The 15847-nt window shown below is 43.4% G+C and overlaps 1 protein-coding gene across 1 annotated transcript in view; it reads right to left on the reverse strand.

The window, feature by feature from the left end:
- mgat4b (alpha-1,3-mannosyl-glycoprotein 4-beta-N-acetylglucosaminyltransferase B) overlaps nt 1-15575 on the reverse strand; it is a 225142-nt gene extending 209567 nt beyond the window's left edge. The window contains exon 1 of the mRNA XM_080201274.1: nt 15400-15575. Within this exon, the coding sequence (XP_080057400.1) occupies nt 15400-15490 (91 nt within the window). The 5' untranslated portion in view covers nt 15491-15575. The remainder of the gene's footprint in view (nt 1-15399) is intronic.
- Nucleotides 15576-15847: the final 272 nt, after the last annotated feature.

Genomic DNA, 15847 nt, shown 5'->3' on the forward strand with positions numbered 1-15847 from the left:
CTCAATGGGCCTCCTTCTGCATTGTAGGGATTCAATGAACTGGTTATAGCAGTTTGGTGGAACTTGCTGTGCACAAATTGCCACGTTTTGTACCTTACAACAGTGACTGCTAATCAGAAGTACTTGTTTAGGTGTAATGTGCTTTGAGCTGTCCTGACGTTGTGAAAGATTTATTCTTCCTTTCAAGTTATTTCTATTCCTCAAGATGAACTTAAACAAAATCAGGCATCTGACCTACAGGATTAGGCATTGCCCTCCCACCCACCCACAACTTGACTGAACGATCACAAAGTATCCTAGGCAGCAGGTAAAAATCAGGGCATGTCACAGCAAGCAAAGGCTGCAGAATAAAACAAAAATGCCACAGAATGTATTGGCCTGACAAAGTTTTGGTTGTTGCAAAATTTAATGCTACAATTTATGCAATATATTAGGCCACTTCCAAAAAGAGGGAAAAAAAATTATGATAAACCTCTCCAATGAATTGCTACAGACAATCCACAATATGGATTAGATTTGTAGAGGCAAAAGATTAACACTGATCATTTGAGAATAGAACTCAAAAGAAATTACACAACGGGGGTAAACTATTCATTCTTTGGTAGAAACTGCAGGTAAGCTGCAATAATTAATTCCAAAGTGGCCACTTGAATCAGATGTCCACTTCAAACTGTTGAAATGTTTTTATTTTGTTTTCACTAATTATCCCCAAATTGAGAAATCAAACCACAATACAGCTGTAGATTTTGCCCTTCTGAACTGGATTTTTTACCAATGCATTCAGTCTGATTAGTGAAACATTTAGGTTAAGTGTGGTGGAGCAAGCAGGCTAACAGGAGTCAAAAACTGAGCAGACAAGCATTTTGGACAAAGAGCGAATTTGTCCATCAATATTGGTACAGTTGACCACACCACACATCATTATTCTCAGGATGTGGGCATCCCAGCCAAGGCTAACATTTAATGTCTGCTTCAGAAAGCCAACACAGAACAGCTTGGTTGATCACATTTTGGAAATTACTATTACAACAGCTTTCAATCAGATCGTAACAACTCGCCACATTACAAAACTTCTCATCCCCTTGATTCTCCCCCAAAAAAATTCTAAAATGTCGAATTTGCGTAAAAACTGGAGTGAATCATGCTTCTTTTCAGTGGGAGTTTCAAAATGAATCTCCCACACTCTATGCACTGCAGAGTGCACGAGTATGAATCGCTCCAAAAATTAGTGGGCAGGGCCTATTACCACTGGAGAGCGGGCCATTGAGCATGTGCTGATCTGTCAGTGCTGAGATTGTCGTGTTTGCAATGGCCCCTGTCTGCTGGCCTCCCGATTGCTGGCCAGCTCCACAACCCGCATTGCTGCCCTACTAACTCCCCACCCCACAGCCTGATTACTGGCCCCCCGACTGTGCATGTCCGGGCCAGCCTTGACCCACTCCCCGCACCCCCCCCCGAATTCAACATTTAGAATTTTTTTTGGGTCCAGATGCCCAGCGCAAATTGGCGGTTACTAGAGTCTCCCGGCTCACTGTGCTAAAAAAGCAGCACAGCGGGATGGGAGAATTGCTCTCCTTACCTGTGTCGTTTTGTTCCCCACACCCCTGTCCACCTTATTCACTCTGTCAAAACTCCTTAATAAATGCCTTCACCTTCTCTGCTGTAAGGAGAATAATCCCAACATTTCTAGTTTCTCTGGGTTATATACACAGAACAACCAATTAAATGGAAGTAGTATCCCCTGTTCTTTCAAAAGAATTCTATCAAGTAGCAGCTGCAGTGAATATTTTCAAAAGAAGATTTCTCCCAAATATTTTTATTAAAACAGACATTAAAAATTTGGACAGTTTCTGTCCAATGGGTCAACCTGATGTTGACTTACCAACTGCAGTTCTCCTCTTAAATAAAAGATGGGAAAGCGTTGGCTACGAATATTACAAATGGAAAATATATTTTTTACAAGTTTCTGCAACAAATCCATAGGTCCATTAGAATTTGCACATACTTTTGAAAGAAATTCAGAGCAAAAACTGATATCCAAAAGGTGCCACAATGGTTCAAATCAAAATGGAGACCTCTGCCCAATTCAATAGTAAACAAAGAAGAAATATCCTGCCTTTTGTAGCATTCACTATAATGCAAAACTGGACAAAACTGATCACGCAGGTCACTGAGGAAATTGATATTATAACCATAGCTTCCATCATGTTGTGAAATCAGAATGTAATGGATTCAAGTTCCACCTCAGAGACTTGAGCCTGACATTCAGAGTGATACTTCAGCATTGTACTGGGTGAGTGATACACTGTCTGAGGTTCCATTTTTCAGATGAGACATTAAGCTGAGCTCAGTGCCCTCAGGTTTTTTTTTATGTTATTCCTGTCACAGTTAGATAGCCAATGCACAGACTGGACAGGGCAAGCCCTTAATTCATCTCCTTGCTTGCTGCAAAAACCAATTCAAATTGTATCCAATTCACGGTCCCCCCAAGAGAGGCATGCAAGGTCCATGCAAGGTTAGCTGGCAAGTCCACGGTTGGCAAGTGGGAGGCTTTTAGGGACAAAATGAAATGGTTGCAGGGGAGGTATGTTCCGGTTAAGCGAAAGGATGGGAAAGGTAGGATTAGAGAGCCGTGGATTACGGGGGATATTGAGGACTTGGTCAGGAAGAAGTGGGAGGCGTATGTTAGGTCAAAACAAATGGGTACGGAGTGTGCGCTGGAGGAATATAGAGAGAGTAGGAGGGAGCTAAAAAGGGGAATTAGAAGGGCAAAGAGAGGGCATGAGATGGCTTTGGCTGGTAGGATTAAGGAAAATCCTAAGGCATTTTATTCCTATATTAGAGGCAAGAGAGTAGTTAGAGGGAAAATTGGTCCTCTTAGGGACAAGAGTGGAGAGTTGTGTATTGAGTCGGAGGGAATGGGGGAGCTCCTGAATGAATACTTTGCATCGGTATTCACGAAGGAGAGGGGTTCGGAATCGTGCGGTCTCTTGGAGGGAGCGGAGGTTCAGTTGCAGGATATAGTTATTACGAGAGAGGAAGTGCTAGGGCTTTTAGGTAGCGTAAGGACGGATAAAGCTCCGGGGCCTGATGGTATTTATCCCAGGCTGCTTAGGGAGGCGAAAGATGAAATTGCTGGGCCTCTGGCGCACATCTTTGTCTCTTCTTTGGACACAGGTGAGGTCCCAGAAGACTGGAGGGTAGCAAATGTGGTCCCGTTGTTCAGAAAAGGTAGTAGGGATAACCCTGGGAATTATAGGCCGGTGAGTTTGACGTCGGTGGTAGGGAAGTTAATGGAAAAAATACTTAGGGGTAGGATGTATGACCATTTGGAGCGTTGCGATCTGATTAGGGATACGCAACATGGCTTTGTTAGAGGGAGGTCTTGCCTTACGAATCTGGTGGAATTCTTTGAGGAGGTGACAAAAACGGTTGACGATGGGAGAGCCGTTGATGTCATCTATATGGATTTCAGTAAGGCATTTGACAAAGTCCCTCACGGTAGGCTGGTAGAAAAGGTTAAGGCGCATGGGATACGAGGCCAGGTAGCTAGGTGGATTGAGAACTGGCTGGGAAATAGGAGACAGAGGGTAGTTGTGGAGGGTACCTTGTCGGGCTGGAGGCCAGTGACCAGTGGTGTGCCGCAGGGCTCAGTACTGGGACCTCTCCTCTTTGTAGTCTACATAAATGACTTAGAAGAGGGCGTAGGTGGTGTGATCAGCAAGTTTGCTGATGACACCAAGATGGCAGGGTTGGCGGGTACGGAACTGGATTGTCAGGTGATACAACAGGATATAGATAGGTTGGTGCAGTGGGCAGATAGGTGGCAGATGGCATTTAATCCTGACAAATGCGAGGTGATGCATTTTGGACGGAATAATGCAGAGAGGAGCTATGTGATAAAAGGTAGGCCGATTAGGAGTACAGACGTACAGAGGGACCTGGGAGTGCAGGTTCACAAATCCATGAAGGTTGCGTCACAAGTGGAGAACGTTGTTAGGAAGGCTTATGGGATGTTAGCCTTTATAGGAAGGGGCTTAGAGTATAAAAGCTGCCGTCTAATGCTTCAGTTATACAGAACGTTGGTTAGACCGCATTTGGAGTACTGCGTCCAGTTCTGGTCACCTTACTACCGGAAGGACGTGGAGTCTCTGGAAAGGGTGCAGAGGAGGTTTACCAGGATGTTGCCTGGCATGGGGGGACTGGGTTACGAGGAGAGATTGAAGAGACTGGGGCTATTCTCCTTGGAAAGACGGAGATTGAGAGGGGACATGATAGAGGTATATAAGATACTGAAGGGAATAGATAGAGTTAATAGTGAGAGACTGCTCCCTAGACTGGGTACGAACACGAGAGGTCATCACTTAAGGGTGAGGGGGGGGAGGTATAATTTGGAGGTAAGAAGAAGGTTCTTTACGCAGAGAGTTGTGGGGGTCTGGAATGCGCTACCGAGTAGGGTGGTGGAGGCAGGAACGTTGGACTCGTTTAAGATGCAGTTAGATAGGCACATGAGTGAAACGAGAATGGAGGGATATGGTAGGGGCTATTAAATAGGGTTAAACCTCGGGAGACACCGGAAGGGCAGGCTGTATGATTAATATTTTTTGTCTTTATTCCACAGGTGGAGGTCCACCTCGTGTCAAGCGAGGGGCATACACACGGCGGGTCGTGCGTGGGCTGCTCTTGGAAGTCCAGGAGTGGCCTAGTACTTCATGTCGGTGTGTGTGCTTGATCCTGGACCGATAGACGGGCGCCGCAACAGCTCAGTAACTAGCACTGCTAGCTGTGCAGATACATGGATTTGGGCCTGTGTCTGTGGGAGTTTGCGCATTCTCCCTGTGGTTGCGTGGGTTTCCTCCGGGCGCTCCGGTTTCCTCCCACACCCCAAAGATGTGCTCTTAGGCTAATCGGTTTCTACCAAATTGACACTATTTCTTCCCTGAATCTGACTGAGTAGGGTCCCATTCGTAGACATGCAGGGTAGAATAGGTGTAGGGTGATGCGGCGGCGCGGGCTCGTTGGGCCGAAGGGCCTGTTTCCCGTGCTGGGTTGTTCTTTGTTCTTTGTCCAAGCTGACAAGAGGAGGCTTACACGTGATCTTGGGCTTGATCCTACCCTTGACCTTAGTCAGAAGGTCCTCTCAGGTGGATGGAATTATGAAGTGCAGTTGAGTGCTCTCCTTTGTCACAGGCCAATATTTATCCTTCAACTGATCTCACTCCAACAAATGATCTGATCATTATCGCTGCTGTTTGTGGGATTTTGCTGAATGCAAATTAACACCTCCTACAAGATTGGTTACATTCCAAAAGTACTCAGTTGGTTGTAAAGCACTTTGGGACATCCACAGTGTGAAAGGCACTTTAGAGTACAAGTTATTTTGTTCAGTGTCCATTTTCCTTTATCAGACGTCTATAGGGTCACTTTTCTACATTAAAAGATGCTATTTAAACAAAAGTCACTATTGTTTGAAAGCTCCTGACAGTGAAGTGATGACTCTATATCAGTTGGAATCCTGATTAATCAAATCTATAGAATGTACTGTCAGTCCCAGAGAAGTTCAGAGATATTGGTCTGCTGTACTTCCAGCTTAAACACTAGCTAAGTATTTTGATTCTATTCCGACCATATCTTGCAACAAATCAAATAGCCCCAGCCACATCATTCCAATACCATAGACTCAGAGATTGGACCAAGAGCTATAACAAGCCATTCTTATTCCTAGGGAGTTTCCAAGAGAAAGATATTTTACTTCCCATGGTAATCTGCCAAACACAATTTCAATGTCGCACTACCAAATGGTTAGCAACATTGGAGAACATTTATGTTACTGAACTTTAAACAAGTCCAGCAAACATTTTTTGATTTATTGTTATATGTATTGGTATACAGTGAAAAGTATTGATTCTTGTATGCTATACAGACAAATCATACCATTCATAGAGTACATAGGGGAGAAGGAAATGCGAGGGTGCAGAATAATGTAGTGTTACAGTCATAGCTAGGGTTGAGAGAAAAATCAACTTAATATAAGGTAGGTCCATTCAAAAGTCTGGTGGCAGCAGGGAAGAAATCACTCTTGAGTCAGTTGGTACATGACCTCAAACTTTGCATCTTTTTTCCGACTGAAGAAAGTGGAAGAGTATGTACAGGGTGCATGTTTGTCCTTGATTATGCTGGCTGCTTTTCCGAGGCAGCTGAAATGTAGACAGAGTCCATGGATGGGAAGTTGGTTTGTGTGAGGGCCTGGGCCTTTCTTGCGACCTTGGTGAGAGCAGGAGCATATCAAGCTGTGATACATCTGGAAAGGATGCTTTCCATGGTGCATCTTTAAATGTTGGTGAGTTGTAGCAGACATGCCAAATTTGCTTAGCCTTCTGAGAAAGAGGCTTTGGTGGGCTTTCTTAACCTAGCATCAGAGAGACCTGGACAGATTGTTGGTGACCTGGATACTCAGAAACTCTCGGCCATTTGCACTTCATCCCTGTTGATGTAGACAGGGACATGTCTTCCATTATGCCTCCTCAAGTCGATGAATATCTTCTTTGTTTTAATGACAGTTAGGGAGAGGTTATTGTTGTTGCACCAATTCACCAGATTCTGTAACTCTTTTCTGTACTCCATCTCGTCATGGTTTGAGAACTGACCCACTACAATGGCGTATCAGCAAACTTGAAAATCACATTGGAGGGGAATTTGGCCATACAGTCAGTTTTTGAGGATAATCACAACCAGATGTCTTTCATGCTCAAATGTTCCATTACTGTGTGAATAAGATCACAAAGACAAGGGACCTGGTTTGCAAACTAAGGAGAGAGAGAGAGGGTTACCAGCCTCAACACCAGTTAGCCTCTTTCATTTTCTCCTAGTTTCCCCTGCTATACAGTGTAGAAGATAATTTTCCTGCCTCACTGTCCAAATTTACCTGCAGTGAGTGACCATTGTTTGATAAAGCAGGGATTCTCAACCTTTGTTTCCCAGCACAGTCTTCCAAGTTATTGGAAAATCCAAGGATAAATGCTGGAAAAACTCAGCAGGTCTGGCAACATCTATGGAGAAATGAGAGTTAACATTTCAAGTCCATATGACAGAGCCTCTAATGAAAGACGTGACTTGAATTCATCACACTAGTAATGGTGGATGGCACAAAGAAAGTGGAAAAATAAACAGGGCCCCAGAGAAACCTTTCCCACCTGACCTCATCAACACTTTTTTTAAGCAACAAAGACAGTTACCCTCCCTTTCCTCTTTTCCCTTTTTCACCCTTTCACAAATAATCAATGGTATTGATTAAAAGACACAAGTGCTCAGACTATATCTATCCTTCCATCAGAGCAGCACATGTTCGTGAATATAAAGTTCAGACTCGAAAGGTACAGAGAAAACTGATAACTCAAGCTGAAGATATTGAAAAGGAAAATCAGACTGGATTCTAATTGTTACACAGATCCAGAGTCTAGCAAATATCTATGATTTGTCTCTCCTCCAAGATGACGTGGTATGTAAACTCTCTCCATTGACTCAGTTGGTAGATATACCTTCCATTGTGGTTTGGCTCCATAGAGTGTAAAAACATGACTTGGTTCAATCAATGCCCTCTGCTGAGTTACTGGATCTGAACTAAGCTATGTGACCAATTCAACAACAACTTGCCTTTATATCATGTCCTTAAGGCAGCAAAACATCGTACGAAATCTCAAACGAGCAAGCAATATTGACCAAAATATGACATGGAGCCACTGAAGGAGATATCAAAGCTTGGTCAAAAAAGTAGGTTTTAAAGAGTGTCTGAAAGGAGGGGACAAGTGGTAGAGGGGCTGAGAGGTTAAGGGAGGGAATTCCAGAGCTTAGGACATCAGCTGGTTAAGGCACAGCCAAAGAAAGGTGCAACAATTAAATTGGAGGATGCTCAAAAGGCCAGAACAGTCTCACTGAATGACAAGACAGACAAATGGGGCAATATGGCTTATTCCTGCTCCCATTTTAGGTTTTTAAAATGGGGAAGTGCAAATTTTAAAATGCATGGACAACCTGAAAGCTGCTTTCATGAGAACAGAGAGCATTACAGGATGATTTGATGGAGATGTTTGAAATTTGGGAAATGGGACACAGGTGATAGAAACAGGCTACTTCTCATGATTGAGGGATTTGAAATAAGGTGACATGCATACAAGAGTATATGCATAAGATATAGGATAGAGGATAACAGAAACATTTTTTTTTAAACAGAGAGGGTTGTTAAGGTGCAACTGAATTTGTGGCGGCATGGTAGCACAGTGGTTAGCACTGCTGCCTCACAGCGCCAGGTTTCCATGTTCAATTCCGGCCTTGGGTCACTGCGTGGAGTCCGCACATTCTCCTCATGTCTACTTGGGTTTCCTCGTGCTGTTCCGGTTTCTTCCCACAGTTTAAAATCTGCGGATTAGGTTGATTGGCCATGCTAAATTAACCCTAGTGTCAGGGGGATCATTTTGGTAAATGCGTGGGGTTGCGGAAATAGAGCCTGGGTGGGATTATGGTTGGTACAGACTCGATGGGCCAAATGGCTTCCTTCTGCACTGTAGGGATTCTATGAATTGGTGAATACAGCAGACAGAATGTCTAAATTTAACAATGGTTGGCTGAAGTAAAGGCGGAATCAAAAAGATATGGGATCAGGAGAGGCAAACAAACTTTTATATTTATGATGCAAATATGCCATTATGCAACCTTTCCTATGTAAATTTGACACAGGGTTCAGATGATGTATTTAGCATCAAATTGTGTAATAAAAGGTACTGGCCCTATACGTAACCTTTACATGGATCCGACAAAGGTAACTACCAATTGTGCTGCTTGGCTAAACTGACCCAGTTCCATGTCAGGATTTTCTATATAATTTTTACTAGGCAGCTACTAAACTGCAACCCAACTGGACTTGCACATATACCATTTGCACTGCCCTGGAATTCAGCATAGTGCTGACATCAATCAGCAGTCATGACACTATTAAACAATTATAGGTTAGACAAATTAGAAGTCAGTACTAAACCAGAGGAATAAAAGCACTGACTGGGCCAACAGCATGTACTAGAGCAGTTTTAGTGCATTTTGGCTTCCAACAGTAGACTGCCACAGAAATTAAGCCTGTCTTTAGCAGGGTAAGGAATATACCATGTCTTTGCTCCCAGCCCCTGGTGCAATTCAAAGCCATAGGGATCATTTGGCTTGATGGCAGATTGCCTAATATGCGTGCCAGAAAGAGCACATTGAAAAGATCAAAAGGGGGTCCGGCTGTCAGCCATCCACAGAATTATGGCTGGAGCGACACTAGAGGATTTGCTGTCTTTCTTGAGCTCAGATCATAGCTGCTGCTGCAGCTGCACCAATCCAAGAATCATGCGTAGAGTTTCCAGCAGTGAGGTTCCTCACACTACTTGTCCTACAAACCTTTATTCAAACAATAAAATATTTTATGTTGAAATAAGTGTGTTTATTAATATTAATTTGTCAAACACTATCTCTAGAAGTAGAGACACCATGGGGTAGATTTTGAATTTGCCATGCAGGGATGGGAGCTCAATTAGATAAAGCACCTGATTTTCATCAACATTAAAATTATTACGGAATTGGAAACTGGGCAGTTCTCATTCCACAATGTAATTTGTACATTCAGGGGGTCACATTGAAAATCTACTCTGTTAGGCTGTCTCTCAGAAGGAAGACATTTACTCTGTGCTTTCTCAATACGACACACACACACACACACTTACCCTATGCTTTCTCAATATGACACACACACCCTATGCCTTCTCAGTAACATACACTTTCACCCTTTGCTTTCTCAATACGAGACACACACACACACCCTATACTTTCTCCACAACACACACACAAATCAACTACCTCAAAGATTTGGAGTGGGTGAAATAAAGACTTTTGTCATTATTATATAATCATAGCTTCAAGCTGCTAGAAATGTGACACATCTCACACAACTGCAGAAAATTAACAGTACAATAAACTGATCACAATGCTTATGTCTCATTCCTTTCAATGGATTTGATAAAATGCTAAGAAGCATCTCTCTAAACAGGGAGCATTCATTACTGGATAGGATGTACTACAAAATGTTTCAGTGGGTGAAGTTATCTAAAGAATGAAGATGGTTTGAGAAACCAATAATAAAATTGGCTGTGCCGTTTTCTTTTGGTTGGTATATGTTCCAAATTATACAAAAATGTACATGGCACGGAAAGACAAGGAACTCTATTAACCTTTTCAAACTGATGCATAGATGTTGGTAAAGCTGGAGAACAGATGGTCACTGTGAGACATTATGGTTGCACAATGCACCGGAGCACAGATTTTGAAAAGGGCTTTGGAGCTCCACATATAAAACAGCAGCAAAGAGGCTACAGCAGCCAAGGTAAGGGATCGGGAGCAACACAGAGACATTCTACTTACTTAAAGATGGGATTCGTAAAAGTAACCAGCTTGTCATTAAAAATGCAAGTGGTCCATTATTATGCTTTAGACTATATAGCCTACATGTGAATGCAGTCTCACATTAATATGATTAATACTTAACTGCCCTCTGCAGCAATCAATAAGCCTCTTCATCATTTCAATCACTATCTTCATCTTCTCAAATGGCAATTAGGGCATGGACAATAAATGCCAGGCTTGCCAGTGACATCCACACGCAAGAAATGAAAAACACTGAGGGTTCCATCTTGTTCAGGTGGATGAAAAATATGTCATGTACTATTTGTGCAGAATGTTTGCCCAGTACCCATGTTAAATTCCTCCCTCAAATATGAAGGACGAATATGAAAAATTCATTAACTCATCACTCATGTCTGTTGATTGGTTGATCAATAAGGCAGTATGATCTCAGTGCACATTTGTACAATGACAATAGCTTGCATTTATATAGCACCTTTAATATAGTAAACCCTCCCAAGACACTTTACAGAAATGTAATGATTCAAACTTACACTGTGTAACACAAGATTTAGCAAACAAACGATCAAAGCTTAGTTAAACAGGTAGGTTTTAAGGATTCAAATTGGGAATGCTCAAGAGGCCAAAATTGGAGGAACACATAACTTTGGCGGGGGGCGGGGGGGGGGATGTTTAACAAACACATTTTTGTTTGAAGTGCTCAAACAACTGGAGTGCGGCCCCACATGAATGATAACTTAAAAGGGGCCAACCTGTACAAGGTCTGCATGGGAATTTTTGGATTGCTGCTTGAGCGCACATTAATTGTAGTGTTGAGGAGGTTACAGAGCATATGGATGGGTATGAAGAGTTCAAATAAAGGCACTGTTCACCCAGGAACAAATTTATGTCAGTGAGCATGATGCACTGGGAAAGGAATTTGGGGTTAGGCCACAGGCAATAAAGTCAACCTCTGTACATTTCTTCGAGACATGGGGAGACAAAAATAAGAGCTGCAGGTGTCTTTGATCATCAAGAGTTTTCCTTCCTCAACCACTGAATGATAAGAAATGTTAAATAAATGCACCCATGGAGTACTTTTGCATGTATTATGCAAAGCACACCTTTACTATAACTAGTAAGTGAAGCAGTGTCCAAAACCAATGTCTGACATCAAGAAGACTGCTTTTAGTAAAATGTCGCAGCACAGAAGACCAAAGGAGCCAGCTCTTTCAAAGGGCTACCCAGTTAGTGCCACACACCTATAATATTCTTCCTCTTCATATATTTTCTACAAGGTATTTGCAGCGCAGAAATCCATTTGACCGGATAGATCTGTGATTAAGTTTCTGCTCTATACAAGCGTTTCTTCATCTAATCCCATGAACATACTTGTATAACTACAAGCGGTTGTAGAAGAAATAGCTTTTCTATCTACCTCTATCAAATCCCTTATTCGTGTAAATCATGTCAGTGAGATTGCCCCTTAACCCAAGGGAATAAGAACATAAGAAATAGTTCTTATGTTCTTACGAGGCTTATATAACAAATAGAAAAGATGGGGATCAACTATCTATAAATTCTTTCAGGGGTGTTGGCATCATTGTCTCAGCCAGCATTTATTGCCCTTCTGTGCTAACCTTCAAGAAGGTGGTGGTAAGCAGCCTTCTTGATTTGTTGCAGTCCATATAGTGCAAGTACCCCTACAGTGCTGTTAGGAACAAAGCTCCAAAATTTTTGGCAATATAGTTCCAAGTTAGGATGGTGAACGACTTAAGGGGAACTTGCAGATGGTGGCGTTCCCTTGCATCTGCGGCCCTTACCCTTCCAGGTGATAGAGATCACAGGTTTGGAAGGTGCTGTGAAAGGGACCTTGGTGAGTTGCTGCAATGGATGGTATTGCTGTCACCATGCATCAGTGGGTGGTGTAGAGAGTGAATGGTGAAGATGGTGGATGGGGTGACAATCAAATAGGCTTCTTATGTTGTTGGACATACATTCATCCAGGAAAGTGGTAAGTATTCCATCACCCTTCTGACTGTTGCCTTACAGATGGTGGACAGATTTTGAGGAGTCAGGACGCAGGTTACTCACCACAGAATTCTCAACCATTGATCTGCTTCTGTGGCCACAGTATTTCTGTGACTGGTCCATTTCAATTTATGGTCAATGGTAACCACCCCCCCCCCCCCAATGTTGATCGTGGGGTTCAACAATGGTAATGCCATTAAACGTTGATGGAAATGGTTGGATTCTCTCCTGCTGAGATGGTTATTTAGTCTGCCTAAGCCTGAATATTGTTCTAGTCTTACTGAAGTATTATGTGTCCATACGCAGCATCTGAGGAGTTGCGAATGATGCAATAATCAGCAATCATTATAAAATGGCAGACTGGTTGTGTGAAATGAACAATTAATTTATATGTTTTAAATACAGTATTACTGCTTACATTTTAGGCTGCAAAAGATCGTGTAGCAATATAAACTGTTTCAGTTTGTTTTCATGATACGCGTCAAGGATACAATAAAAATGAACCACAGGATACAATTTATATCCCACCAGAACACTGGTAGCCTACAAATTCTTCGTCTTGCAATCCATAAGCAACACACTAGGGAAATAATATTGGTCTTTAATCTTTCCACTTTAAATGGAAGTAATGCTGACACACAATTTGACGATAGGCTCCAGGAATCATCGCTGTCAAATTTCACTCCATCACGATCCCTCTCCCATGCCAAGTTTACATGCAGTGAAAAAGCAACCATGAAAGATAAATAAAGTATCAGAAAGACACGGCATCCAAAAAGAGACAGCTGCTGAAAAAACTACGAGCCTGAAATATTAACCAATTTCATTCAAATACTGACAGATTGTATATATTTTACCGCTCTGTCTTTTTTTTGGCCGGATTAAAGGAATAATCCACAGGTTTGGGTACGTCAAAGAAAAACCCTCCAAACATTGACATACTCCTGAGGACAACATCCAGTTCTTTCAACTACCCAACAGTGCCACCATTATCGAAAATGTTGTTGGTACACGGCAAAAGAAAAATCAGATGCTTGCAAGTCAGGTGGCATGGTGGCGCCGGGGACACGGGTTCGATTCCCGGCTTGGGTCACTGTCTGTGTGGAGTTTGCACATTCTCGGGTGCTCCAGTTTCCTCCCACACTCCGAAGATGTGCGGGTGAGGCGGATTGGTTGTGCTAAATTGACCCATAGTGTCAGGGGACTAGCTAGGGTAAAGGCATGGGGTTATGAGGATAGGGCTGGGGTGATTGTGGTCAGCACAGACTCGATGGTTCGAATGGTCTCCTTCTGCACTGTAAGGATTCTACGATCTAAGTCAATGAATGCGATTACAAAAATGTTTGTACCATAAACTTGGATCCTTTGGCTAACCTGCCGAGTTCCACTTAAGTGGCAGGGCAGCTTAAAATAAAAAAACTCTTCCAGCAACTCGTCAACAATACCCCCCAAAGCCTTGTTGTGATTTACCGTTTGAAGGACAAAAGCCACCAGCACATGGGAACGTCTCCAACCCCTTCCCAACAAGACTGTGGGTGTACCGACACTCAGTACATGGATTACAGCGGTTCAAGAGGTGATTCACTATCACCTTCTCTGGGCAATCAGTAATGAACAATAACATCCCACACAAGAAAAGAACAAGTTCAGTTACAACTAGCCGGCTGTTGTTCATTGTGTGAAGCGCGTCCCGAAATCTACCCAAACGTCAAAACCATGCGAGCTTCCAGAAAGCAAGGATTTCAAAAATCGTTTGCAGAAGTGGGGGGTAAGATTTTAAAAAAGCGAGGTTAAACGGTGAGGTTTTACAGACAAAGGAATTCTAACTATCCTTCAAAACGTCTCAAAAACTTCCTCGCCCCATCCACAATATGAAACTCGCAAGTTCAACACAAAGCCTCTCACTTCACTCGGAGTGCAATTCAAAAATAAAGGAAAAATAAAGCTGTTTATTTTAAAGCAGCAACAGCAGCTATGGCGTTGCACCAATGCACGAAACTCACACCACAGAACAAATCGGGTCGCGGAACTAAAGCTGGATCCAACAACAACACACACCAGAGAGAGAGAGAAATTATTTGGACACAGCAGTTCCCCGGAGGATAGATTGGATGACATAAGTTACCGTGGTTATCGCTAGTGTTATTCGCGTATCGTAAACAGGTCTTTAATTTTCTCACACCAACAAGGAAACAGCCCACGTTTAAGTTAACATTGAAACCGAAGTTGGGAACATTGTAATTCTTCTCAGCTTTATTGTAAGGCAGCGCACACAAGAGAGGGAGAGAGAATGACAACCTGGCCTCTCACAATAACAAAACATACACACAAACCCATCTGTTCATTGTTGCAGGAGTAAAAGAAAAAGAAAGGGGAATGGCGGGGGGGGGACACATAACCAGGAGATAATAAAGAAGAAACACAGTTTAACGTTGAAATTGAATTGATATATGTATTTTTTTTATTTCTTCCCAGAGGAACACGGTCCAATGCTGACAGAAACACATATGCAAGTCCACGTTAGGTTATTTTCCCCTGGTGGGATAGCCTCCTGGTGAGACTCTCTGGTGTGTTTCTTTTATTGCCAATCCAGCTTGTCAGGGGAGATGGGGGGGAAAGAAGGAAAATTTTAAAAAAAAGTCTGGAATAAAACATTTGCACCCACTCTAAACAATTGTGGCGATATCACCTCCCCCCCCCCCCCCCAGAGGGTGAATAATGTTTTAGTTTAGAAAGGGGGGAGGGGGGTGATCAGGGGATTGGGGGGGGGGTTGCTAAGGAAGGGTGATGTGGAGAGGATGCTGAGGAGGAATGGGGGAGATGCTGAGTGGAGAAGGGGGGGGGGAGGTGGTGATGAATGGTGGGGCTCGGAGCGGCCGGGCCCTTGTTGACCGTTTAATTCCTCCCCCCCACCCCCCCCTTCCCTTCAAGAGGGTCTCTCACCTTTCTGAGCGGAGAACGCCGCGTACCAAGAGACAGAGACCACGCCGCACAAGACCACAGCCGTCAGAACAGTCCCATTTCGGAGCCTCATCTCACCGGGCAGACATTATTAGCATTATTTTATTGTCTTAGAGCGTGCCTTCCATTCTTCTCTCTCTCTCTCTCTCTATTGCCCCCCCTCTGCGAGAACCCCCCACCCCCCCCAAACTGAGCTTCTTCCAAGCGCCGCCTCGCGTGCACTACTTTCCCCCACACACACACACGGCGGACTCCGACATACGTCGGCCGCTGGCGGCGGTGGTGAGCGTGAGGACGCAATGCGTCGGTCTCTCTCCCCCTGCGAACGGATATCTGGGGGGGCTGGGGCACTTCTTTTCGGCGGCCCGGCGTTGGGTTTTTGCGGTTCGCCGGCGCGCGGTCGGCTCGGATAATTTTATTCCATTGTTTT

Source organism: Carcharhinus amblyrhynchos, chromosome 13 (genome assembly GCF_965287045.1).
Source record: "Carcharhinus amblyrhynchos chromosome 13, sCarAmb.v2.hapA, whole genome shotgun sequence".
NCBI lineage: Eukaryota > Metazoa > Chordata > Chondrichthyes > Carcharhiniformes > Carcharhinidae > Carcharhinus > Carcharhinus amblyrhynchos.